The sequence below is a fragment of the Patiria miniata genome, unplaced genomic scaffold (genome assembly GCF_015706575.1).
Source record: "Patiria miniata isolate m_02_andy unplaced genomic scaffold, ASM1570657v1 HiC_scaffold_24, whole genome shotgun sequence".
Classification (NCBI taxonomy): domain Eukaryota; kingdom Metazoa; phylum Echinodermata; class Asteroidea; order Valvatida; family Asterinidae; genus Patiria; species Patiria miniata.
This window is the reverse complement of record NW_024037063.1, coordinates 21,495,957-21,523,943: the sequence shown is the minus strand read 5'-3', so window position 1 is coordinate 21,523,943 and position 27,987 is coordinate 21,495,957. Positions and strand designations below refer to the sequence as shown.

Genomic DNA, 27,987 nt, shown 5'->3' with positions numbered 1-27,987 from the left:
TTCACCTATAACTCTTGAACTCAATAATCAATGATGGTGGTATTCTGTAATCAGATAGACAATTAACTGCTAAACATTTTTTGTCGTGTACGTAAACTCGCTTGACCTTTACTTCCGGGTCTACCGGAAGGTCAAAGTTAGGTGAATTCAAAATGAAGACGTTAGCCTGAAATCAAAACAAAGCACAATTTCTTCCGAACGGTTTACGGTATGATCACAAAACCATGTGTGAACCTGTACCATGTTTCGAAGATGTTGTAAATTTTGTTACGTCATCATGACGTCATCAGATATAAAATTACAAGCGATTTAAAGGCAAATTTGGACAAAATAGTTTGCGTTATATCTTTTGAACTAAATAGAGTATCGTGTTCGTTTTTTCGTGAGGTTGTAGACTATGCCGTGACTAACAGTTCTTGTCCCCGGACACAAACCCACTTGACCTTTACTTCCGGTGTTACCGGAAGTGCAATAAAAACCGAATATAACTCAAATGTGGAAGCATTTTACTACAGACAAATATATTATGCAAGTGTTAAGTGAGAAATGCTAGACACAAAAACAGTGTGATGACGTCATCATCCAAAAGGGCACCCCCTAGTGGCACATAAAATAGTGTTTGTTTTCTTTATTTTGAAAACCATCCGTTCAAATTTTACCAAATCGCCCCTTGATATTTGTTGATTAACCACAGATAACTTGGCAAGATTTCAAATTCATGACGTCATCAGACCGGAAGTTACTTCTGTGAGAATTTGAAAACGATCATATTTTAAATTTAATTCTATCATTTGATCCATGTCGTATATCTTCGAAGCCCAAATAACGATATACATTACAATGTTCACCTTTTTCGTCCAAATACTGTGACGTTATTTAACTTCACAATGAACATTTATCCACTCCGAACTAAATGAGTAGTCACTTCCCGTGAACATATACCATGGTACAAAAATGTTATTAATTTTGTTACGTCATCATGACGTCATGAAGTATCAAATGACAAGCAATTTAAGGGCAAATTTTGACAAAATAGTTTGTGCTATATCTTTTGAACCAAATAGAGTATCGTGTTCGTTTTTTCGTGATGTTTTTTCGTGATGTTTCTTGTTCCCGGAAACAAAACCGCTTGACATTCACTTCCGGTGTTACCGGAAGTGCAATAAAAACGGCATATAACTCAAAAGCGGGAGCATTTTAATACACACATATAAATTATGAAAGTGTTAAGTGAAGAATGTCAGACACAAAAACAACAACAGTGTGATGACGTCATCATTCGAAAGGGCGCCCTCTAGCGGCACATAAAATAGTGTTTGGTTTTTTTTAATTTGAAAATGATCGGTTCAAATATTTCCAAATCGCCCCTTGATATTCTTTGATTAGCCACAGATAATTTGGCAAGGTTCCAAATTCTTGACGTCATCGGACCGGAAGTTACTTATACGAGAATTGGAAAATATTAATATAATATTTTAGATTTAATTCTATCATTTGATTCATGTCGTATATCTTCGTAGCCCATATAACGATATCCCTTACAATGTTCACGTTTTGCTTCCAAATACTGTGACGTCATCAAACCGGAAGTTAGGTGTTATGAATACATACAGTTATATTTTCCATATTTTCATACGTTATTTAACTTCACAACGAACATTTATCCACTGCGAACTAAATCGGTATCCACTTCCCGTTTTTGAATTATGACGTCATCAAGCCGGAAATAACTTGTATGAGTACAGAAAATGTTTACTAAAATTTATCACACCGTTAAATATGCATTTTTTGAAACAAAATAATTGATTGTACTGGAAAGGATTTACTTCGTGATCCTTTGTTCTTACATAAACATATTCATACTCAATTCGGCAGTGTTTAATGAACAAATTGCCTGCCCGACCACTCTGCGTTTGTAACAACAAACGCGAACCTCTAGTTCCTTTTTGTTTTTGCCTTTTGGCAAATTTCTTTCTTTCAAACTTTAAATACTTAAATATTATACTTAAATATTACAACACACATGCCAAAATGTATCGCTATACGCAAAACATAACATTGATGATAAACAAATGTGGCAAAATTGTACGCCGATCGTAAAATATAAATTATGCATTTTAAAACACGATTGTATTGCGTCAATTGAGGGCGCACTGTTAGCAACCAAATATGACAACGAGAAATCCTGTTCTGTCAAGTTTTTGCTCAAAATTGTTGATTTTCCCAATTCCGTTTTTCAATAGCGGGTGCTAATTGCAAACGTAGGCTCTCTGTAGCTGATGTGCTTCAGGGGATAATGAATAATTCTGATATTTTGGGGGATTTATCAGACAAAGAAGAAAATGTCTGTCTGGTCAGATGACTGTATCAAGTCACCCCTTGGCCAATTTGCCCTAGATTGTTGTTATTCATGTACCTCTTCGTTTCTTTTTATCACTGACAAATTTTCGAAACCTGCAAACAATGCAAACTTTACGACTGATCTACTGTTGAGACTCAGGGTCTCTTGGGTTAGGATGAGATGGGATGTATATGCTCACCATAGTCACTGCTGTGTGGGCAATCTTGCAGCCATTCTTCCAAACGAGACCGTACTTTTTAGCCAGTCTGTTGCTACGTTTCCTCTCTAGTCTACCAATCTTTGCCTCTGTTAACCACAGGCCCAGCACTTTCTTACTACAGATAGCAGGAAAAGGGAAAAGAAAAATGATGCAAATGTTTAGCAAAGGCCCAACTTCCGTGCTCTGCCGTTCATAGAATGCTGGCCTATTTGTCATCAAAGTGCCCTAAGTGTACTCATATAGACTGTTAATACAGTAAGTAATTTATCCCTCAAAGGATTCCCACAAAAATATCTAATGAGAACTTAACCCTATAAAAGCCGTTTTTTTGTTTTACCTTCTCACAGCCAAGGGGCAATTCTCCCCCCCCCCCCAGATCTCAGTTGCCACATGACAATCTTTTTGAAACTCGGCATGCATATAAAGACATCCATTATGAGTACATCTGTCAAGTGTCAATTCAATATGACAAAGGGTTTGGTCATTTATAGTTCACACTCTCCCGCATGTTCAATGAGCACATGGTCAATGAGAAAAGTTATCGTGTGAAGGCTCGGCACAATAAACAAAAACATGTTGCGACGATATCACGAAAACCCTTTGAGGGTTAAATAAATAAAGAGATCACCACATTTGGATAGGTGTGAGTAGGATCAAAATGTGACATGAACCTGATGTGTTGATTGTAGTGCTCATCAGCTAGTTCATCCATATCCTCTTCATACTGTCTGTCTGTCACTCTCAGTCTCCATACAGACCAGCCCCACTTCAGCGTCTGACTAGCCCGATGTCTGGCTGCGCGTCTTGCCATAGCCTCCTGTCTCCACTGGGTAAAGCTCAGCCGCAGCATAGCCTGGTCTCGCCTCTGGAGGGCTCCCTCCAGGCATCCTTTGAGGACCACTGTTCGTTGAAGCTGGTGCATCCAGACGCGCAATGCTGACTGTTGTCTTAGTGTATTACAGGTCCTCTGTGTGGTTCCCGACAGAACTTGTAAGGCAATTGTTCTTTGAACTGCGATGCTCCATCCACGTACAACCCTGAAACAATTAATTGTCTAAATTTAAGCACCAAGATGAACTACACTTGTTTTCCAAATTGTTCAGTCACACAATTGCTATTTCTTAGGGCCCAGGAGGATTTCCGGACAGGTTGTGTGGTAGAATCATTCGTTTTGTCCGGAAGAAGCTCTCATTTGTCCTGGACATGTTCCGGGAACTTTTCATTAGCAACTGCTTGACTCACCAATACTGATAACATCATTGCGGGAAGATTGCGGGGAAGTTGTTCAGATTCCTGCAACTTATACCGATACAATGTCTGGAACTCGTCCCAGACATGAATTGAGATGACCCACTAGTAAATTCAGAGTCATTATTGTGTATTTACTTATGAAGTGATGGAATCTTAAACGGAAGTTATACCTAGCAGAAGTTTTATACTGCGGGACGAAGATGATAAAATAAATGAATAAGTACAAAGATTCTTGAGATTTGACACATACTTTGATTGTAGGACTTGGTTGGCATGAGTTGAAGCCTTACACTTCTGGAGTGCTTCAGTCTTCCAGAATGTGAATGCTGCTTGTATGGTGTGTGATCTGTGGTGAGTGGTTACCAAATGGTACGATGCCTTCTGAGATTTCCTGGCTGTAATAAGATATAACACCACGAGAGTCAGGGAACAAGGCCAGCAGATGAGACAACATACAGGTCAACACAACTGTCAATTTGTTAATAGTGATGGTAAATGAAATATTGCACGACTTGTTCATACAATGCTTTACATTCATATATATACCTAAGACCGTTTACCCATTCCTATTGGTCGAGAGCCCGTCATGTGGCCGGTTTGAAACGGTTGATAAAGATATGACTGGCCGGTCTTAAACACTTTTCCAGTGTCACGTGAAATTTTGACTCCTATGAAATCTGGTGCCAGCACCGTTTTATTGGTTGAACGTTCACAATCCTCACACAGGCATGCGCAATACTACCAGTGAGTCAGTATTTCATAGTCCTAAATTCACCCTACACTGGTACAGTTGCGTTGTGTGCCACATCACGCAGTACACGCCCGTCAATCTCCGTATAAGGAGTTGTCTATCACAGGACCTTACCATTATATTGCTAGAGGGGTGTTTCATTGATCGAAATCGTTGACAATTTATAATTTTTGACTTGTTTTGACTTTTGAACCGAAAAGTTTATATTTTTGTTACTGAAAAGTTATTTATGAATCGGAATAGATATGTGCTTGGTTGGTATTAAACACTCTGTTTCAGCATCTAGACTCCAACCAGTCTTAAACAGAGTGTTTAACACCTCCCAGGCACACATTATTCCCTTATTAACAGATGAGTGGGACTAATGTTTACCTCGGCACCAGTCTAAGAGAGCATTGAACACCGCTGTGTTTACTTGAGTCTGCTTGTCTTCAGTCATCCGTGTTGCTACTTGGGTGTCGGTGAAGGACTTTCGCCAACGTTGCCAGGCCTGAAAATAATTACAACAAAAATGTTGAATCAGTGTACAAATTACCCCCTGCAAAACAAAACAAATCAACTTATTGGTTCTCTATGTACAGTGCTACAGTGCTTACCTTTCTTGAAATGATAAAATTACAATTTACTTGATTGTGTGCAAACCATTTTATGACCAGACAAAGAATGCATATCAATAAAACAGTGAATTATGGTTATGGCATTTTACACCTCGTTACATCCTCCACAATTTTGCTGCAAGGGAACTGAAATGTTGGCCAATTTTAATGCCTAAAGGCCTTACCAGTTTCACAATCTCATAAAAAAAAATGTGGGGTTTTTTTGTTTTGTTTTTTAAAATAGAATGAAGTTATTTAGGGGGTGAAATTACGGATAGACATCTGACACTAAAGCTAACCAACCATTTACCATATTTGTCCAAATTCTATTTCGCAAGTTTATCCTAGTTCAAGTGTCATCTCAAAATTGACTAAAATTATATTTTTTTGAGCAAATTTGTGTCTAATTTCATCTTCTACACTTTACTAATGTGGCCTAGTGGATCAGAGGGTCAGCGGTTCGAATCCAACTACTGGCCATATGTTGCGTCCTTGGGCAAGCCACTTCACCCCACTTGCCTCTCTCCACCCAGGAGCATAAATGGGTACCAGCATTAGCTGGGGAGTAACCTGGCATGGACTAGCATCCCGTCCAGGGGGAGTAGAAATATTCTCAGTCGTTTCATGCAACTGAAACCGGAGATAAACGCCGGCCTGATGGGCCACATTGGCTCGTGAAAGACTTTACTTACTTTTACTTCCACTTTACTTTTGATTTTGATAAATTCAATTTATTCTAAAACAAAGGAATCAGATACCTTGTTCTGTACGACAGTGTTGTGTCTCCTCACTGCCAATCCTTCCATGGTCTCATGATGCCAGGCTTGTATCACCCTGGCTAGCATCTCTGCTGCCCTCTGTTGATAGAATACAGCCAGTCTCGTCTCCAGATCTTTGCAGTACAGATGGTCTTGCTTCCATTTCTGAAAGGACGCTGCAACCTGTCAAGAATCAAGAAGTGATACTAGACTATTAGGTCCGGGAGCTTGTTGCAATACTGCAGTCTTAACCGGCTGGCTTAACCAGTCCGATTATAGCTGGTTATTGCTCTTAGACAGTCTTGGTTAAGACATCAAACTTAGCCCATTGCAATGAACTGGTCTTTACTAAGCCTGCGTAAAGTAACGATTCACACAAAAAAAAGTGGTTACGGGCTAAGGTACTCATGCGCCGTAATACCAAGGAGACTGCACAATTTTTTGGTAGTCTGATTGAACTCATGCGAAATCAAATATGTCAATTACGGAAATTTATGTTCAGAAAATTGTTATTGCAAATACAACTCAGGGTCATTATATTTCGCTAGAAGATTCCTTCTATCTTGGAAAATCCTCTCCAAGCAATATTCTGCTATTTAAAATAATCAAAATCTTAATATTAACTAAAAAAACATTCTGGGAAAAAAACATTTCAACACATGAGGCTTAGAAGGAAAATCCCAACTACAGACCGTTTTAAGCCAGGCCAACCCAGGTTGACTATTATAAATAAAGTCTTAACACTTGGACCATGACATTGCAATGGTCTAACTCTGATAGCCAGAGCTAACGCACATAGACAGCTTCAAGACTGATTACTGCAATTCGCCTCGGGCGTGCCAAACTCGAGTGACATGTGCTTATGCATCTATGTGATACTCTGCAGTGTTTTGTTAAAGGTGCTACATGCATGGAAATACCTGTCAACATTATTATTTATTTTCCCATCACGTGCAGGTAAGGTGCACATCGCCCTCTAGAGATCACGAATGGAGATGAAAGTCGACTTTCTTGATATTGAAAAATGTAAATCATGGATGAGTAAATCTTACCACTTTCTTGCATTTGTTTTTCTGCCAGAGCAAAAGTGCAGTTTGTCGTTGTCTCTGAACTGTGGCAAATGTGTGCCAACCACTAACACATCTGAAACCATGAAAAATACATTAATTCATTTCAATGTACTTGGGTGCAACTTACTTAATCTGGTTACCAGACCAAACGATTCTGACTATTCTGAAATTTTATAGACGGTGTATGGCACCATTCCGCACCCGTTGATTAGCAAAAGAAATATCACATAGTATCCACAACTTACAAACTAAACCCATGAAAATTTATAATAACATAAAATATGAATTTCATAATCATATGATGGCCTGAGATTGTCATAATTTGAAAACCACATTTGAAAAAAAAATATATTTTAAGAAACAAAAACGTCTTTCAAAAAAAAAATTTCTTCTAAGCCCTTTTAAATCAATCAAATTTTTAAAATCAATTAAACCATTTCTCAAGTTTCCCTGAACAATGAAAAACACTGCCATGTAGATCAACAATGAAATGAAAATAATGATATCATTTCTGACATACATGTATTGCAAAATGGACAATTCAAGAAAGAACTACTTATCCAACGACGTTTATTGCCAGTGCAACAGTGTATATACGCCCCAACACACATACCTGCTTGATGACATTCAGACAGCGAATGCAGAAAAAGGTCAACTTGTACTCAAGTCAAATCGTACCCATCAAATTCGTGCCCAGGTTAACTCGTACCTAAGTTATATTGTACCCACCTACCGTGGCACTGCCATTTCGACAAACCACTGGCAGTAGCGAGAATTTGGCGTATGCACACAAACTAAGTGGAGTAGATGAACATACATGCTTAGCAAATTATTAAATAAAACAAATGAACAATTTAGTTTTGAGCAAGTTATTGTTAAAAAAGATTCTGCAAATTCTACCTTTCAAGTATGACATGATTGCGATGACCTGCTGCCTTCCTATGCTGTTGCCATGCCAACTTCCAAAACTCAAATGTCTTCTGGCGTTTCATGGTGTCATGATGAGTTTGGTACAAGGTCAGTGATTGGACCAGGTCTTTGGATTGTTGTGTTCGTTTCCTCCAGTGATGCACCATTCTGAGTACAGATAGCTTTGTGGACTTTTGTTTCGCGCAGTGAGACTGCCATGTACAAAGGGCCTACAAGATAAACCAAAAAAGTGAACAAATTTTTGTAAGCTGTCATATAGTACATGCAGCTGGAGGCATTGCAAAAAGAGAAAGTCCAAAATCTTGAAAACTAAATATAATTCATTTCCATTATAGTGCCAAAGTGTATTGTTCAGTGCTCAACAATCATTCAAAAATCAACACGATCAAAACTTTAAACTTGATTAATAAATACCTTGGAGAGTTGATGGCTTCTGATTGGTCGAGACTCGATCACGTGGGGACGTATTAACAGTGATATAAAGACCGGCTTCAAAAACAAGGAATAAATGGCCCCTGAACCAGCATTAATCCAGCATCATGTAAGCCAATGATTGGCCAAATATACAACAGTCCTACAGTAGCTTGTAACAATGCAGCAGTACACATGCGCTCAACCACCATCGTGTGAAGACTAACGCGAGCGTATGCAACACAGTTGCTCTGCGCGTGCGGATACGTCTTGAAACGACATGTTCACACTGAGGATATTTACAACAAAATCGTGGATCTGCGATTTATTTCTGTATACCAGTACACGTCACCCACGGACATATTTACTTTTCTAAACCGAGCATCTTTGTAATTTTGGACGCAATGAATATGTAAACAAAATTCCAGCTTCCTCCGTCAGGTTAAAATATGAAAAAAAATTGTTGTAATTTTTTTTCGCTATGGCATCAGAAGTTCATACCTTGGACGTCAGTCGTAATGCAATGAAGACAAATAATGCATTAAAGAGAACATATTGCAGGCATAAGCTAAAATATGGCCCCTCAACATGAACACAAAAAGTCTGGAAATATCGCCGAAAGAAAAGTCACAAAACTGTTTATTTTGTTAACAAAGTATTTACAAAACCTCTCCTTCGGCTGTCCATTAACAGCGGCCATCCCCTAACCCGGTCATTATCAGTGAAGACTGAGTCCTAACACTGTTATTCTCTAATTATCTGCACATATGCCTGGGCTAATTACAACCTTTTCCTTAGCACATGATGAACTATCCTACTCTCCATACACACGAATTATGATCTCCATTTCTAACCTTGCTAGATCCTTCAAACACAGGCATTTGGTTTGGGAGAAAATGCAAAAGGCACACGTACGCAAGTAATAGAAACTATAACACGAATGGAATTTACAGCAGTAACATAACAAGAGTAAGCATTTGGTTATCGGAGGATTAGGTTAGCATTCCTCCATGGGCGCGTGTGCGTTCCTTCACTAACCCCTGGCCATACTGAGTGCATATTTTGAAGACTGCAAGCCCTTTATGGGCTCACACGCTATCTCCTGCGTGTCACGTCACGTACACAATTTTTTTTTAAACTGCGCACTGCCTGTACAATACGAATTGTGGATTCCTCGTTTTGTTGGCTCCAAAACTTGTAACTCGAGTCGTAAAGGAAGCGACAGAGGTACGTACATTAAATATAGATCCTTGATGCAAAATCTCATGTTTGAAAGGATTGATTCTACACACAAAACAAATTTATAAATTTATATAAAATGCATCGGGAGTTAAATACACTGACTGCAGTCTTAATTTCACTGTGCTACTATTTGGCACATTTAAATTACACAATTCCAGGGGTTAAGATAGGGCAAGGCATGATGGAAAGCAACATGGCGCAGTATTGATCGTGCCCATGGAAACAAGGTTGGCAGGCCTCAGACTGTGTGGTTGTAATGGGGTCCAAGCAGTAAACATATGGCATTTTTAACACCAATATCTCTGTGTGGGAGGGTACAGTTTTCATACACTTGTCTAGTGCAACAAAATTAAAGTAAAATAAGAAATGCCATTCAGCGAGAGTTCTTACCCATCTGAGTAATCTCTGTTGATTGTACTTCTCGCTGCGGCATCGCTGTGTGTACCTCCTCCAATCCCACAATGCTTTGCTGAGCTGCTTCTTCCTGAGCCTGGCCTGTATCTGTCGAGCCAGTTGACTTGCTCTGTATGCTCGCTGCCAGGCCTGGAGGACGCTGTGTTTGAGGTGGCTGTTCCTTTGCTTCTTGATGACTGCGCTGGTGAAGTTCAGGGTTTGTAGGTGTGAGGAGTGAGAGTGCCATGCCAACAAATGCCTAGCAAGTCCAACCAAAAAACAGTACGAACAATTATTGTGATGTAATAAATGCGAACAAAATTTATTCACAACAACAATTTTAATATCAGTTTAAATCAAGCTTTCTTGAGTCCTGTTTTCTGCAAGGAATCTAAATATTATGACTGGATAAAGAGAAATCAAGTCAAACAGATTTTTCAGAGTATTTAGTGAAAGGTTGGAATCTGGCAAATAATAAATAATACATCTGGGGTAAGTTGGTGTAAGTGTGGAATAGTTGGGGTAAGTGTGGAATAGTTGGGGGAAGTGTGGAATAGTTGGGGGAAGTGTAGAATAGTTGGGGTAAGTGGGGAATAGTTGGGGCAAGTGTGGAATAGTTGGGGTAAGTGGGGAATAGTTGGGGCAAGTGGGGAACAGTTGGGGTAAGTGGGGAAAAGTTGGGCTATAAGTGGGGAATAGTTGGGGTAAGTGGGGAATAGTTGGGGTAAGTGGAGAACAGTTGGGGTAAGTGGGGAATAGTTGGGGTAAGTGTGGAATAGTAGGGGTAAGTGGGGAATAGTTGGGGTAAGTGTGGAATAGTTGGGGTAAGTGTGGAATAGTTGGGGTAAGTGTGGAATAGTTGGGGTAAGTGGGGAATAGTTGGGGTAAGTGGGGAATAGTAGGGGTAAGTGGGGAATAGTTGGGGTAAGTGGGGAATAGTAGGGGTAAGTGTGGAATAGTTGGGGTAAGTGGGGAATAGTTGGCATAAGTGTGGAATAGTAGGGGTAAGTGTGGAATAGTTGGGGTAAGTGTGGAATAGTTGGGGTAAGTGTGGAATAGTTGGGGTAAGTGTGGAATAGTAGGGGTAAGTGGGGAATAGTTGGGGTAAGTGTGGAATAGTTGGGGTAAGTGTGGAATAGTAGGGGTAAGTGTGGAATAGTTGGGGTAAGTGGGGAATAGTTGGGGTAAGTGGGGAATAGTTGGGGTAAGTGGGGAATAGTTGGGGTAAGTGGGCAAAAGTTGGGGGAAATGAGGAATATGGAAAAGTGAGCCATAAAAAAAAGGAACAACTGGGAAAACATTTGAAATAGTTGGGAAAGAGGAGGAAACCTCGGACAAAAAAAAGATTGAAATAGTTGAGGAAGGCTGGAAACTGTTGGGATACAGAATGACACAACCGGGACGAGAAGGGGAAACGGTTAGGAAAAGGTTTTCAAAAAATGGAAATGCTGAGGAGAAACTGGAAGCTTTTAGGTAATGTGTGAATGATTACAAACCCAATGGGACATCAGAACACTTACTTTCTGGCCACGTTGGTGAGGTACAACTGCTTGATCCGCTCTGTCTGCTGCTTCTGATGTTTCCAGGTCGTCCACATCTTATGGACTGACCTTTCATCTCGTTCCTGGATCATCCTAGCAGCGGCTGCTTCTCGTTCATGCTTCTTGGAGACATACATGCTCCATCTTCTAACAATCTCCCTGAGATGTGCTACTACAGCTTGGCGATAGAAAGCCTTGGCAGCTTGAAGCTTTATCCGTTGAGATTGCCAGCGGTGCAAAACCTTCAAATCAATATTGATTTCCATTTATCTTGTTTATTTCTGCTAAGGAAACAAAGAGTCTCTCGAGCGCACAGGCGCTGTAGCCTGAAGAGACTGAAAACTCAATCAACATGCAAGCATGGGAAACATTCAAACCAGGTCAGCTCTAGGAAAAATGCAAACAGTTTTGATGTCAGTCAAAAGTGGTCTGTTGCCATTTACTGGTGGATACGGCATGAGTTTTCAAAAGCATTGGGTGATATTTCGTACGGAAAATTCAAAGTTTTCAAAACAATTTTGTGACACTACTTTTCAGGCCAAACTTTGCATTAACTTTGCAGTGAAGAGATAGCAGCTACAATATTTCTTGTTTTCGAAGGTAACTCTTGAAAAGCAACAATTTCTGTGCTTAGTATTATTGAGAAAAGCAAACGCTTCTATAAATCCTGATTCTCACCAACTGTTTCAGCCTCTTCGTCTTGAAGGATTGTAGCTTCTCCTTTCTGATTGTTCTTTCTTTGGTCCAACTGGCCCAAGTAATCAGGCATCTTCATGAAAGATTAAGGTAAGTGCAGAAAAAGTCAAAGCTTAGAACAAGTTACATGTTCTTGAAAGATGCAATGTTGTAGTCAAGTATGGGTACAATTACAAGTACTTTCCCCGAGAATGAGTATGAGTACCTCACATTAAAGTACAAGTACGTGAACAAGATCAAAAAAAATTTTGCCGGGAATACAAGTGTTAGTGCCAGTACATTTTAACAAGTACAAGTGCGAGAACATACCCATGAGTATAAGTGCAATTAAATATTGTCATACTGGTGCAACAAGGTTGTAACTCAATTCTGCAACAAAGACGTATCTCGCGTGAATCACTCCGTGCAACAAGGTCATATCTCGACGTCCATTGACTTTGTGTGTACATCCGGGTTATTTTAAGTGAGAAATGACCTTTTGACATTCTGAAACCCGCGTTTCACGTACGGCCCATTTTAGGAGATACGACGGTGTTGCAAAGATGCGACGATTTGAGTACTTTTGGAGCACGTTTCAATGAGAAATCTCGAAACTGCAGCCTAGCCCTACCTTGTTGTGATCACGCGGTTGTGGTGAGCTTTGACTTCCAGCAGTTGCCAGGTCCGCACTTTCCAGGACCTGAAGCATTCCTGCGTGCTCCGTCGCTGTATCTGATGTCTGAGGTCCTTAGTGCGATCCTCTAGGTTCACTGTCTGCTGAACATATCCCTTCCAGTTATGGACGATACTCAGAACCGCCTTATGCTTCTTGTGCTGTAGGTAGGTCAGTAAGATTAAGATTGCCAACATTTAATTGTTGTTTCAGATTAATACATATTAGTCAGTCCTGATGAAGTAGTCCTGGTCCATGGTCATTCGTGATAAAACCACTGACGTGATGTTACGCGATGTTACGTGAATGCCCATTCTGCTCGTCATTAATATGAAAGCGTCGTGCGCCCGGGTCCGTGTGCGTTCATGCGCCTTCGATGAGCGTTCGATTACCCACAATGACCCGTGAGCCATATCATTGTGCGCATGCGCAGCTGAAATACCGAACTGGCTTAGTAACCACTTCGGGACAGTATTATTTTTGCCGAAAGTTTCGATTTTCTAAAAAAGGCAAAATATAGCATCCAACTTCTGAAAAACAGCCAAATGCCACAAATACCGATTCGCAAGATTCACTTCAACAGTATTTGTACGATATTTCTTACCGCAACCTCATATTTTTCAACACTTTGGGGTGCGCTCACGGAGCGTAAATTTTACAACAGGCCGTGCACAGCAGCAAGTTCAAGTTCAACACACAATCCGCCTCCACAGACTTCTCGGACTTTGTGTGTGTGTACAAAACAAATGGGGGATTAGCGTGTGAAGATGTCATTCGGAGGCGAGTCGAGGCACGCTTGACATTTTAACCCGTCAGCGTGCCTGTGTATAAAAACAGCCAGATCATGTCAACATGTCATCCGACGTGAACTGGTTAAAGCAAAACAAAAACAAAAACTACCTCAATGATTGATTAATCTAAGGATGATTGTGAACCTACTTTATTCCTTGCTGTATTATATAATCAACATCATTTCAAAATTATTGGACGATACTTTGGGTGATAAATGGCCACATACTCGGAGTATTCCCAAGCTGTATGATTATCTTTGAAAGAAGTCTGATTACTGAACATAAAAGCATCTACCTTGGTCTTCCATATATGGAATGCCGAGTTGAGTCTGTTGTTGCTTGCCATGTCCTCTGCTTCTGTCCTCTGCCTCGTGTACCTCTGGTAGTTCCGACTGTATTGGATCCATGTATTCAGATGAACCAGTTTGCTTTTCATTTCCTAAAAGAATTTAACATCCAAACTTGAAAACACCAGCAGTCGATTTTGGAAAACTTTGCCAACTATGTGACCTTTAATTGTGAAATATTGTGCAACTTACACAGCGTAGTTTTGACCATTTTAACCATCAGTCAGTGACTTGCACACAAAATTATGTAACAAATGCAGTTGGAATACAGATGCACTGTCTGTGCTATTTTCAAATTTCAAGCCAAAGTAAATTTTGTTTTTGAATTGCTATTTTTCTGGCAAAAATCACATAATGAGAGGTTTGCGGAAACACCATGTGCGAATAATTTCTCAACTAAGAGAATGGTTCTGAAAAGAACCAGAGGTATAAACTCGACGTTCCGGTCAGTATGCTCTGACCGTCTTCAGGACATGGTGTTTCCGCAAACCTCTCATTATTTAGTATCTCCACCATGCAAAGGCAAAAATCAAGTTATTCAATCTTTGAATGACACATAGGCTGCAAATATTACTTTAAGAAATTTGAATTATGTGTGGCTGACAACAATACAGTTCTTGCAGAGTGGACTGTTTTCCCCCTTTAAGAATCAACAAGGGGGGCAGAGAATCAGTCTTAGTGCACCGTTGATGGGGAAGAAGATGAGCCTTTATGCATGAGAAGAAGAGAAACTCAGAACTCACCCAATGGTTCCTTGCCAGCCTCTCAACATGACACCTTCTCTGCCACGTCATCAAGGCACGATGCAGTCTTATCTGACGGAATAAGTTGTCCGTTCTCTCAGCAAGCTCTCGCAAGTCTCTACGACGGCGAGCGTAGTCAAGCCACTGGTTGAAAGCTGCGCTAGCAGGCCACAGACGCCAATGAAGTATGAGAGATCGCAGGTAGGTCTAAGATGGTGAGGAAATGGAAACCTTAGCTATGAAGTCACGACACCAAAACAATCAGAAAAATGTAAAGGTCGGACCATAATCATTTTGGTCAAAAATTAAATAACATTTAGAAGAACTTACCTTTTGGTCTACCGGTGGGCTGACTGGCGGAGCCCCATCTGAAAAGACGCTCGGAGCATACTCTGATGCGGTCCTGGACCTACTCTCAAGGTCGTAGCCAACCAACTGCATGTAATAACTGCTGCTGCGGGTACTCTCTGGGCCTGTGCTGCTGGAATCTGAGACGGAGGATCTGCGACTATCTGAGATTGTCTGTGACTGCCCTTCTGAAAGTCTGCGAAATGTGAGGGATCTTGGGCTCAGAGGGGAGATCAAATTGGACAGGTGCGAGTGATGACTGTCAGGAATTGTCTGAGACTTCCTTTCAGACAGGGTGGGAGACAGGTGGTGCCTTGGGCTCAGAGGCAAGAGAGACTTGGACAAGTTTGGGCTAAAGGAAGATCTGGGCGATGATGAAAGAGGAGTATGAGATGGTGATGACCAAGGTTGAGGTGGAGAGTGAGAACGGGGACTGGTATCCAGTGGGATTGGTACACCGTTGTGATAAGTAGAAGCTTGGAGGTTGTGAGAGTCAGGACTCTGAGGCTGTGAGAAGATCAGACTTTCAGAAGGGGGAGATCCAAGTTCTACTGAATTGAAAGCAACCTCTGGTTCTTCTTCGGTTGAGAAAAGCATTGGGTTTTCAGTCTGTGATTTCCTGTGGATGTTCCTTAGGTGGTTGATAACTGCGGGAGATGACAACAGACCTTGGTCTACGCTTGCACTTCGTGTCCCACCCCACCGGGCTCCGGGCATCCTGGAAGCGGAGGACATCCTGTGATTGACTTGGGAGCTGGGAAGATTCTGATCCAGACTGGCACGTCGTCTCAGGAATGAAGTCGCACGGCTGCCTCTAGGTGAGTGGAGACCACCGTTTGGCTGGGGTGTGGCACCAGACCTCATGGAGCTTGGCAGTAAGGGTTGAGACTGTGGCTTGAGAGGATGTCTAGAATCCTTGAATCTCGGGCTACCCACTGTCTGCGGCAGTTCTTCTGGATACATGTCATCATCAGAAGAAACTGCAACACGGAGTCTCAGTCCAGAAGCTCCTCGAACTCTGCTGACCCTGCTCCCCTGAAACGGCAGAAGCTGATCTTGCCTGTTACCAGTCTGAGAGTTCTCTTCCTGCTTGTCTCTGCTCCTGCCATCATCTTGGAGGATGTCTTGTTGACACTGTGAAGCGTCTTGATGACTCTGATGGGACTCTATTAAAGGCAGTCCCATGCCATTCCCATACCCACTATCGGCTGTCGATAAGTGAGCCGGCAGACCTTGTGACCCTCCACTGCTGCTACTAAGGGACTGTTGCAGGTCAAGGGTCGGGGCTGACAAGGCTGATTTAGGACTGACGCTGTCATTTGGGAAGCTCATACTCATCACATCGAAAGCCATGTGGAACCTCTCTGTGAGCTGCTGGTATGTGGACTTGGTTTCCTGATGCCATGCCTGGAAGACGCGGTGCATTAAGCTTGCTTCTCTGTCAGCTTGAGCATTCCTGCAAAAATATATGTACAACACCCCATTATTTTAAAACCATATTAGTTATGTTGAACTTTCCTTTTCTTTATTAATGACACGTCTCGGCTCAATATCATGGATCTGCTAATACAATCATCATTCTGTGCTTAGCGTGGTAGCAAAGAAAACCTGTGCTAACCCTGTAAAGACAAAATCTCCATCCTGAAGTAAGAGGGTGTATGTTAATGATGTGCATCCGGTTGGGTTGACCAGGCCAAACCGACCCGAAACATAAGAGACATAAATCCGAACCGAAACTGATTTTTTAACTCGCTCAAACCGACCCAACCCGACCCGACAAAAAATAAGGTAAAACCGACCCGAACCCGAACCAACTCCCCCCAAAAAACCTGAATATCTGGCTGGGACAAAGTGATCACTTTTTTGTGCCTGCCCTTACCCACGTGGCATGAATTCTTTTGCAAAAATATCGTCTCTCTCCGTGTCATACTCAGTGGGTTGATCGAGAGTAACTCCGCTTATTGAACAAACACATGGTATCACCACGCGGTATCATGAACACTGTTACAATCTATCTATTTCACTGTCAGTCCCGATCCGACTGGAGAAATTAATACCGTGGGAACTTGATAGTGCGCTAGTTGGCCACACCACAATGGGCAGCGGTCACAGTGAATGTCAATAATATTGCATCGCCTGAATTTCTCAACTATTTCGGTTTATTTCGTTTTTTTGAAAAGATGGCTCAACCGACCCGACCCGACCCGAAAATGTTAATGCAAAACCGAAACCGACCCGACCCGACTGAAAAGATGGACAAACCGACCCGAAGTCAATTTTGGGTCGGGTCGGTTTCGGTTTCAGGTCGGGTTTGCACATCATTAGTGTATGTGCACAGATGCCCACAGGCCTCTGAAAAAAGACCTTAAAAACTAAAGATTCTTCTCTAGTAAGCAATGCTATGAAATTGGAAACTGTCCTACGTTAGATGGATTGAGACTGTACACATATAGCCCAGATCAAGGTCCAAATTTTGTTCTCACAGGGAATTATGTGCCATTGCTTTGCATCACAGTAAGGATTTTGTTACGACTCAAAATTAGCTAAAAAAGTTATTCAGGAATGACTGCTAGATCTAAGCAATACCCAAACATTATTGAAAGATTGAATTTGTGATAATAATGCTAGCTATTCACTAGCTGCACACTATTCACTATTCACACACACACACACACCTGGCAATATTTTGGACTAGTAACTGCCTCCTCCACTGTTGGTATGCTGCTCGGATCTTTCTAGTACACCACCTCATTCCGTGATCACCAATGAGGCTATCTTCAGTTTCCCTCTGTTGTCGGGCATTCTTAGACCACATGCTGAAGAAGACAGTCGCAAGAAGAACCTCTCTAGCCTATAACAAACAACAAATGCACATCATACTATTGGCTCTACATCTCTTGTGGTATTCAGGACAAATTAAAGTTCCCAGTTTCTGCACCCAATTTCATGAAACTCATCGTTACTTACGATGCATTGTAGCTGCGACGCGTTCTGGATTTCTTTCACAAAACGCGTCATAAGTGCGACTATAGCACAACATGATGTCTGTTATAAGTATTTATTCAACGCACAGTAAATGGTCTTCTGGTTTTAAGCAAAAAGTTGTCGGTTCTCCTCTCAAAAAGCTTGTAAAACATAAAATGAAATGGCAGACGTATGATACAGTTTTAAAGGCAAACAAGCTCGCAGTGGACTGTCAGCTACTAGGAAATTTCAACTGTAATATTCAAGGTTTCTTCATATTGACTATGACGCATGTTTCATTTACAACTTTTCACACATTGTCTTGGTGTTATAGTCTCCTTTATTTCATATATATGGCATAAAACTGGCTAATAAAAGACATCTTATTTTACGATGATCAAAAGACATTTAAATTGCTGTCAAGGAACTAACGAGGCATTTATCGCATAGTTTTGTGAATGGATCATACAACGCATTGCAAGTTGTGATGTGTTACGCATCGCAACTGGAGTTGTGACGCATCGCAGTGCTTCGCTAAATCGGGTGCAGGTGTGTGATGGTCAATGCAAACTCCCACACTTCTTACCTTGTCACCTTGCTCCACCTCTCGCGTCAACATTTCCTCTTCGCTTGCCTTCCTCCAGCAATCAAAGATCCCCCTCACTGTGGTGTCTTGCCGTCGCTTCAAAAATACCTTCAAGTTGACTTTACGTTGGATGACTTCCCTCCAGCCTAGGAAGGCCCTGGTTAACTTGGACGTCAGCAGGGAGTCCAGGACTGAGCGGACCTTCTGTCTTGATGCAGTTTGTTCCCTGTGGATGAATGCAACGTGACATGTACTTTTGGTAACAGACGGGACATCAATGAATAGGGAACATGCCTAGTCTTCAGGGACCTGGGATTCAGAATCAAGCTTAGGTACACGGAAGCAGTCTAAGAGGAACCAGGCAATGTAATTGTTTGTAATGCAATCCTTGAAAATGTACTTTTTTGTCTTAATTTTCATTTTGCCATTTTCAAGGGTATTTTTGGTGACCTTTTTGGTTTTTATGCTAATGCCAATTTCCATATTCATGAGCAAAAAGTGTGATGTCATTAAAGAAAGAAACATGAATGTTACAGCTATTTTAGCACCAAAAGTTGCCGGACTTTTGGACATTATGCTGTTGTAAATTTTTTGTTTCTTTAGCGATTCCTCGCGGTGTCAGAACATAGCAGTAGGCCAATGGGCAAACTTTCCTCACAAATGTTTCCAGTGAACAAATATCTGGGTTCACAAAGAGAACAAAAAACCCTCAACTGAACAGTGTCTTCCTGGAATGACTTCACAGTAACAGCGCCCTCAGTTGTCCGGAAAAAAAAGCATGGACAATTGTAAATTTTTAAAGATCTGCACTTTTCAATACAATAACCAATAGTTTTCATACATTTAGGAGAAGAGTGCACAAAATGTGTTCGTCAGAGAAATTTCTGATTGGCCGATCAGCGTTGGAAATTGATACAAAAATACCACTTTTCTTGAAAATGACAGTATACCAGGTGCCATGATTTTACAGGATGCTTTACACTGTCATTCACTAACAGTCCAGCAAGGTATTTCAAAATGATTTGGTAGTTTTATTTTTTGATGTTTGCAAATGTTGTATTTTCCCTTTAAAGGAATTCAACATTGATAACTTCAATGAAAGTAAATCCTACCTCCATGTCATGAAGGACTTCTCAAGGTACCTGCTGCTCCGTAAAGACCGGTACTGCTTGCAGGCTTTTTTCCTTAGTACTCTCTCACGCCATGCATCAAATGAACTGTGGTTATAGAAGCACAAAAGGGGTTGTCAGACTTTGTATTTGAAGACATTTATATAATCATTTCAATAAATTGTGAGACGTTCTCGCAAAATGAGACGGATCTGGGCACAGGCCATAGTGGAGAAAAATGCAAGAATCAGATTTTCCAATTTATTGGTATTTGCAATTTTTGATATGTCTCCTGCACGTAATTTATTTCAAACAAAAAGCATAAGAATCGTAGAATAAAAGTGTTAAGGAAAAACAAATTGGCATTTTGCATTTTCATGAATACAAAACGTGAAACAAGAAAGGCCTTTTCCCCCAGTATTTGTCTTTTTTGACATGTCGTTAAATGCAAACTTTAAACAGCCATAATTTGTCAATGGAATGTCAGATTGAAGTGAATTTTATTCTCAATGAGTGTACAGTGTTTATATGTCGGTGAAGGGCAAAACCTGATATTGATTAACATCACCCCGACGCAAATTCCATCTTATGAATTTTATTCTCTTTCCTAATACCTGCAAACCCTCATTTTGTCTAACTTTGCCAGAGCGCCTCACTAATATTATTCTAGTTTTACAACTTTCTGCTGTTCCCGAGTGAAAAGTCACTGCCTGACTAACTGAATCACTGGACATCAATGATGTCCTGTTCTGAGAATTTTGGGTCGAAGCAAGGCAAGAAACGATTAGTTCAAAATTCATCTGTGTGGATTTTTCATGTGCAAGTACATTCAGATCATCATTGGTCCAGCAGTTGATTTTAACAAAACGGTATCTTCTATTTCTATGTGAAACTTTTTATTGAAAAACTGCACAAAGAAGAGACGTACCTGGCCAGATGTTTCCAGTCTCTTCTCTCCAACAGCGGAGCGATGGTTTTGGACTCCTTGGCAAGCAGTCGCCACGACAACAAGAACCTCAGAATCCGATTCCTGAAGAGCTTGTGCCGTGCAGAGAGCGCCCTCTGGTGGTCTTGAAGGGCCAGGCGGTGCTCGTGCGTCCACCTCTTGAATGCGTCTTTGAAGGCGGAGCAAAGGTGAAGTCAACCAAGTGTTAAATGCAGATTCACGTCTTTCAATATAACTATGACTTAATGTTTACAGTGGTGGAAAGATAACAGTGTGAAGCAAGTAACTTTAAACAAGAGAAATGTACTCTTAGGAAGAAGACGTAAAAATCTGTGTACATTCTATGTGGGTCGACCTGAGTTGCTCAAAATACATTTTGGTTCACCAAACTGAAGGGTATTTAGTCATTCACTTTTTGTACTTACAAACGTCTGCCGAGGTGTCTGAGCATGATTGTAAAGTGTTCATAAGATGGAATTTGCATCAGGGTGATGCAAATTCAATATTTGGTTTCGCCTTTTCACCGCCGTGGTTTAATAAACACTGTATACTCAGAACTCTCCCAAGTGATTGTGAGAAAACAATCACTCGGGGACTCGAACCCGCTACCTCCTCCTTACTACTCCTGACACTGCACTAGTAAGCAGGAGGTCATGGGTTCGAGTTCCACTTGAATGATTTTTTTCCCACAATCACTCAGGATAACACTGAGTATACAGTGTTATCCTGAGTGACGTCTGTCACGAGATAATGTGGCCAATCAGGGTGGCGTTTATCTCCGGTTTCAGTAGCATGAAACGACTGAGAATATTTCTACTCCCCTTGGATGGGATGCCAGTCCATCGCAGGTTACTCCCCAGCTAATGCCGGTACCCATTTATACTCCTGGGTGGAGAAAGGCAAGTGGGGTGAAGTGGCTTGCTTAAGGACACAATATATGGCCAGCGGCTGGATTTGAACCCCTGACCCTTTGATCATGAGTCACGAACCCTAACCACTGGCCACACTCCCCCAAGTAACAACACCTCGGTAAAAATGGCAAAACTCAATAATGATTATAAAGCTTGAAATTTCACCCAAAAAAGATCATATTTACGAGACTTCTCTTCACATGCTGCACTTGAATTTGATACTTGTATAAACCAGTTACATGACTAAAATATGAGTTTATTGAGCAGGCTGCGAGACGCGTTATAACAGTTCTTAAAAAATTCTACACAGTGATCCCACCTCTTTTCACATGTTGGTCATGAACAGGCTGGAACTGCACTAGTCTGTCTTCCAGTCGACGATGTCGCACTCTCTCCTTCCACTTGCTGACCGCTCTCATGACACATTTCAGTGACCAGGCTCTGTGTGCGGCCTGCCTGGCCTGGTGTACTCTCAGTCTGGTTGACCATGTGAGTAGCGTGCACTGCTTGGTTCTGAGGCTGGTGTTACTGATGGCAGTTGACAGTGTACTCCTGAGGAGGAAAAGATGGGATTCACCAACAAAAAGTACAAGTCAAAAATAACTGGTAGATATCTTTAAATTCTTGCCTCTTGTCAGTGTGGATGCATCTTTAGTTGTGGTTTATCAGCTTTCCATTCTGTACACTACTCGCACTTCGGGATGAAGCACCACTGATTTGAAAACAAAAGCTATTTCTTTTTTCAAAGTTGGTCTGATTTGGCAGTGGCAGAGTTGTTGAAATGGGCCTTATTCACGAGTCAGCCATATTGGATTGAGAGTGAGGTAAAATCTTAATTTATGGAACTTGTGTAGAGAAATGTAAGCAAGTTAATTACTAATTAATTTCAGTCTGCTTCAATGAATAATTTCAAATTTTGTAATTAAACGTTCCCTAATGTTTAAAGCCATATTAAAAAAAAAATAACAGTAAAATAAGGCTGCATTATGCCTGCATAAATAGTCTGGGGCCATCCTATTCAACAGTTGACAATTAATGAAATACATTCAGGGAACTCGACAAAAATGGCCAACTCGTGAATAAGGCCCATAGCACGCTCCCCTTTCACGTTTTCACACACAGTCCAAGATCACGGCAGCACGCTTTTCGTCCTCATTTTACGGTTGCTCGTAAAAGTCTATGAATGATCTTTCTCTGTTTAAGCAAAGCTCTGCCAGTGATTTCAACATACCTGAGTTTGCGTTCCCTGTTCACATAACTCCTCCATCTCTGAAACACGATCTTGAGATACATTTGTCTTAGGATGACAGAAGCTCTCCTTGCTGCCTCCTTCTGTTGCCTAGCGACCTGCATCCATTTGCTAAAGACGCGTTGCTTGGCAACCTTGCGGGCCTGGGACTCCATGATCTGGCGGTAGAGCTGTTGCCTCTGTAGGCGGAGGGTCCACAACTCCCAGACATACCTTATGAATAGGAAACACAGGAATTAATACTGTTGGGCTGGTTGCTCACTTGTATGCTCAGGCCTTCCAACTATCTTATTAGCTGGCCGACAGCCTGACTTTTCAGACAGTATACGATTAAAGATCAGTCAATTCAACGTGGCAAACTTCATCTGATTTTAAGATTACATGTTTTCAACACAATCTACAGTAACATGCCCGTCCTGCTAAAGACATTTACCGAACAAACGCATCTGCAACGAGCCCATATAGGTGATATCTGGTTTATTGTTTCATCTTTAATCATTTAGGGATTTTACATTGTCCATCCACAATCCATTTCATTAGTGTGACGTCATTTCAGTTTAAACCACGCCCACTGCCCATTAAGTAGCATTGGAATCTGAAAGTAATGCAACTTGAGTGTTTATCCAATGGGCGCGAGTAATCAGTGGTGCGCGCATGTATGACATTTTTACTAACTAACAAGATACAAGAACAATGAAGGATTTCAATGAGTTACACAGGTCAATGAACTTTGAAGTACATTGAAATCTGATTATGTGATAACATGCCAGCAAACCCACTGGAGGATTTTGAAGGATCCCGGCAGAGGCGTCCACTGACAAAAAGTGAAGGATTTTGAAGGATTCAAATGCTTAGAGTTTATAACAACAACAGGTACTTATTTAGGGCTTTTAACTAAGATCAAAGCACTTTACATTATTATTAGCCCTGATTGCCTGACCAATGAAACATTTCAAATACAATCTCAGCTCCCTGGGGGTATACAACTCAATGCTGCCATTTTGGCGCAAAGCAGCTAAAATCAACTACAATAACCATCTCTGCCCTCACAGGTACCCATTTACTCCTGGGTGGAGAGAAGCAATGAGTGACAAAGTAACTTTCCCAAAGGCACACGCACCACAACCCCGGGCTGGACTCGAACCCACAACCTGCAGAATTACCTGCAGACCACAAATTCAATGCTCCAGACCACGAAGCCAAAGCACTCCACTTGTAATTCTTTGCCATTGGAGGATATTGAAGTAATTAGGCTGCTCATGGACAAGAGAGATTGGAGAGTTAAGCTTAATGTATTTAACGCCCCTCTTACCTCTTGCGCACTCTATCCAACCTCTGCTTCACCTGCATGACAAGCAACTCCTCCTTCCAACGCTTGAAGTGCGCCCTCAAGAGGCCACGTCGTCTCAGTTCCAGTGCCTGGCTGTGCTGCTGATGTCGCTCTGCCTTGGCCAGCTGACTGCCTCGTACCCAGGTATGAATCACAGCAGATAGGAGCTTTTGACTGTATATTATCCCCCCGAAAAAAAAATGAGAAGATTGGTACAAGGAAAATAGTGCGAAAGGGTTCGTTTAACTACTTCTAAAGCCTAGACATTAGCAGAACCCTTCTTGGTATAGTGGTGAAATTATTACAATAAAAAAATATTGATTTTATAACAATCTGATAATCTCTTGACTTGCTGAATGAAATTAATCAGTACTTGCCTGTAGTGACTGTTAGCTCTCTGCGTTTGTGTATACACCGCCCTCATGACGTGCCATGCCTTCTGAACTATCTTCTCCTCATGGTGAACCCGGCTCATCTCACCACGGTAACCTTTGACCTTGGATTGGCTGGTGAATAGCTTCCAACATTGGAAGCCTTGGCTTAGGAGGCTGACTCTGCCAAAAGAAAGGTGGAATAATTTCATTTTTTGAAAGGAGTAGCCGCTTGTCGTGCTGGTGAAGCAGAGTTTTTACAGACTTTGCACGAGGTGAGATATTTGTTGAACACTTCTATATTCTGCTCACATTTTCAGGCTTGTGTCGAAGTCTACATGGTTAGGGGTCATAGCACAGAGCAAGGCACATCGTGGTGACAATCAGTGCTTTTATTATATAATGTTGTGCAAAGAACTTGTACAAATATGGCTGAAGCTTAAAGTTTTTACAATCAAATAAATTGATGGCATTAACGCTGACTTTAAATACTTCCCAAGGTAACATGGGAATGAGCCCCCAAAGTTAAGGGCTTATAAATTCCTGAAGCCTAGACTGAAGATGAAACTAAGAAACTGCCAATGTCTTACTTGTAGTGCAGTCTAGCGATGCCATCTTTCTGCGCCAAGTTGTACCGATCTTTCCACGTCTGAAAAGTCACTGCAATGGAATGCTTCGCAGCGAGCTTCTCAAGTAACTGGGCACGCTCAGTCCGTACTTGATACAGATCACGCCACTGCATTTGAAAACAGAAAGACAGGGTTAAAAAAAATAACTTTCCTCAAGTGACCTTACCCTAGTAAATTACAAAAATTGTATCAAGACCTTGAATGATGGGGCACAATTTGAGAAAATACTCACAGTGCCAAAGTGACGACGCTTGACAAACTTTTCACATCTTGAAACAGCGCCCTCCATCTCCAAGCTGCTCTGCATTACAGCCCACCGTAGTCCGTGCAGTGCCTTCTTCAGCAGATGCGTCTCTCGCAGCTTGTCTGCCGCCCTCTTGTGGCACGGTGGAGCCAGTTTCCAGGCCTGCAGACATCTTGTCATCAGCTGTATCTTGTAGTGGGATGTGGCTCTGCAAAAAAAGTTGAAATAAAATGGCAACTTCGAAAATGGGCAATTTCATCGTTACTCCGAGCCTAAAACCAATTTGAAACAACAAAGTCAAATACTGGCAGAGAAAGAAATTTACATATTTTGTTACAACTCTAGCTTTTATGAACAACACGCATGGTTAAGGTAATGTTAGCTGAATCAATTAATGAGATATAGGCGCTGTAGAACACTCATGGATGTTACGCTTTACGATTAGATTTATTTTAAATTTTCAGCATGTATTTATAAAAGTCTGTTAATTTTCTTGCAAGAATTTAATGAATAACTACATATATGTTTTGATAGAAATAGGTTCACTCTATAATTTGTTGTTTGGAAATGATAAAACTTCACCAGATTTTTTATTCTCCAGGAAAAAAACAAAATGATTGTGGATTTCCTAACTGACCTGTCGCGCTGTTCTTCCCTTTCTTCCTGTCGTGTCTTGATCAGACGAACATTCTTGTGCCATCGGCGGAACCAGTACAGCTGGAAAAACAACACACAAACAATATGGCAAATGGCTTCAAGTATGAATCATGGATTAACAGTTAATGTAAAGTTTGGTTGCAGTGCCCGCTGCTATATTAGACTCGAACCAGCCAGCCCACCCCGGCAAGCTCGGTGGTAGTGATAAGACGTCTGCACTAGTAAGCAGGAGGTTGTGGGTTCGAGTCCCACCTGAGCAGTTTCAGAATTTGTTTCTCACAATCACTTGGGAAAACACTGAGTATACAGTATTTATATAAAAATACGTCAGTGAAGGGCAAAACAACATATTGAATGGCAGGTTTGTTCACAGTAGGGACAATTTCGTAAAATCCAATCCTCTGCGTACCTCCGACCACATGATGTACAAGGTCGTTAAGGTGGTGGTACAGTGTACATGTACCTTAGTTTGGTCTGTAATTGTTTTCTACTTATTAGACATGTTAGACGTCACATTATTAGTGATGTACTATCACATTCACTTTTCCAACAGCAGCTCGTCAAAAATGTCTGACATGCACATCCGAATTTACGGAATTGCACAGCAGTCAAAAATATAATTACAATTATTATTCCTTTAAAAGTACATTTGTCTACCTTGGTGACGAGTTCTTCATGCTTATCTGGCGATGCACTGTGGAGAATATCTAGGATCTTGAATGCCCAGAGAATGGAGAATGTCTGTCTGGGGCTGTGACTGCTTGATAAGGCCAAGGGGCTGAGACTGATCAAGAAAACAAACAGGATTGAGATACAGTAGTGTTTCTATATTTTTTTATAATAACATGGTGCTTTACAATTATTACCCCTGTTCACCAGGCAATGAGACCAGTTTTTGCAGCAGCTCGAGAACAGCGCATTCTGGTCTCTACCTTCACAGGTACCCATTTATACTCCTGGGTGGAGAGAGGCAACTGTAGTGAAGTGTCTTGCCCAAGAACACAAGCATCATGTTCCACGTCAGGGTTGGACCCACTCACCACAGCAGATGAGTCGGACACCGAACCATTGGACCACATCACTCCACCTTTACTCTTACAGACATTTGCAGAAGTTTAAATAAACTGGTCCCCTGCCAGTGTCTGCTGCCCCCGCCCATTGTCTCTATTCATACTGATCAGTGTTTGCATCGTCCAATACCATCTATTACAATGTAATGTAATGTGGAGCGCTGTGGTCAATGGTTATGGTGTTCGACTCAAGTGCTGTGTCACGTGGGTTGGAACCCTGATGGGGAACATGGTGCTTGTGTTCTCAGGCAAGACACTTTACTACAATTGCCTCTCTCCACCCAGGAGTATAAATGGGTACCTGTGAAGGTAGAGACCAGAATGAGCTGATCTCGAGCTGCTGCAGAAAAATGGTTTCATGGCCTGATGATCAGGGGTAATAATTGTGAAGTGCTTTGAGACCTTTGGTAAAAGCGCCATATGAGCACCACATTAGTATTACTAAGTGTAACCTTTAGCATGTCTTTGTCATTTATCATCATTGTCACTTGTGACATGTCATGTGATTGACATGTCATGTGATTGACATGTGACCGAGTTGACTACAACTCTGTAGTTTCCAATTGCACCAGAAAGAAAAGATGAATACTGGCATTGTAACATTTCTCTTGAACACTAACCTTTTTGATGCTGTCACTGGTGTGCAACTTTTCTTTGGAAAACCAGCAGACTTCTGAGGTTTAGGGACTCCGTTCAAATGTTTCACCTGCAAGTAGCAGCAAGTTTACTCAAATTCAGCAAAATTGAAAATGATGGAAACACAGTAATATATTTTTAAAAATTACCACAGAGAGTGTGGGGAAACAATAGTGTTGGAATTTCAAAATGATTTTAACCAGT

General features: G+C 41.3%; 1 protein-coding gene across 1 annotated transcript in view; it reads right to left on the bottom strand.

The window, feature by feature from the left end:
• Positions 1–27,987, bottom strand: part of LOC119731718 — a 55,375-nt gene that overhangs the window by 8,007 nt on the left and 19,381 nt on the right. Inside the window, exons 5-31 of the mRNA XM_038204942.1 lie at positions 27,768–27,853; positions 26,735–26,861; positions 26,058–26,137; positions 25,409–25,628; positions 25,138–25,283; positions 24,554–24,730; positions 24,159–24,350; positions 22,829–23,059; positions 21,917–22,149; positions 20,669–20,855; positions 19,744–19,848; positions 18,632–18,857; positions 17,757–17,932; positions 15,064–16,537; positions 14,734–14,940; positions 13,939–14,082; positions 12,811–13,013; positions 12,183–12,273; positions 11,484–11,746; positions 9,961–10,222; positions 7,888–8,126; positions 6,970–7,060; positions 5,918–6,100; positions 4,936–5,053; positions 4,063–4,207; positions 3,233–3,598; positions 2,541–2,676 (exon numbers count right to left, since the gene is read on the bottom strand). Coding sequence (XP_038060870.1) covers positions 2,541–2,676; positions 3,233–3,598; positions 4,063–4,207; positions 4,936–5,053; positions 5,918–6,100; positions 6,970–7,060; positions 7,888–8,126; positions 9,961–10,222; positions 11,484–11,746; positions 12,183–12,273; positions 12,811–13,013; positions 13,939–14,082; positions 14,734–14,940; positions 15,064–16,537; positions 17,757–17,932; positions 18,632–18,857; positions 19,744–19,848; positions 20,669–20,855; positions 21,917–22,149; positions 22,829–23,059; positions 24,159–24,350; positions 24,554–24,730; positions 25,138–25,283; positions 25,409–25,628; positions 26,058–26,137; positions 26,735–26,861; positions 27,768–27,853 — 6,108 coding nt within the window. The remainder of the gene's footprint in view (positions 1–2,540; positions 2,677–3,232; positions 3,599–4,062; positions 4,208–4,935; positions 5,054–5,917; positions 6,101–6,969; positions 7,061–7,887; positions 8,127–9,960; positions 10,223–11,483; positions 11,747–12,182; positions 12,274–12,810; positions 13,014–13,938; positions 14,083–14,733; positions 14,941–15,063; positions 16,538–17,756; positions 17,933–18,631; positions 18,858–19,743; positions 19,849–20,668; positions 20,856–21,916; positions 22,150–22,828; positions 23,060–24,158; positions 24,351–24,553; positions 24,731–25,137; positions 25,284–25,408; positions 25,629–26,057; positions 26,138–26,734; positions 26,862–27,767; positions 27,854–27,987) is intronic.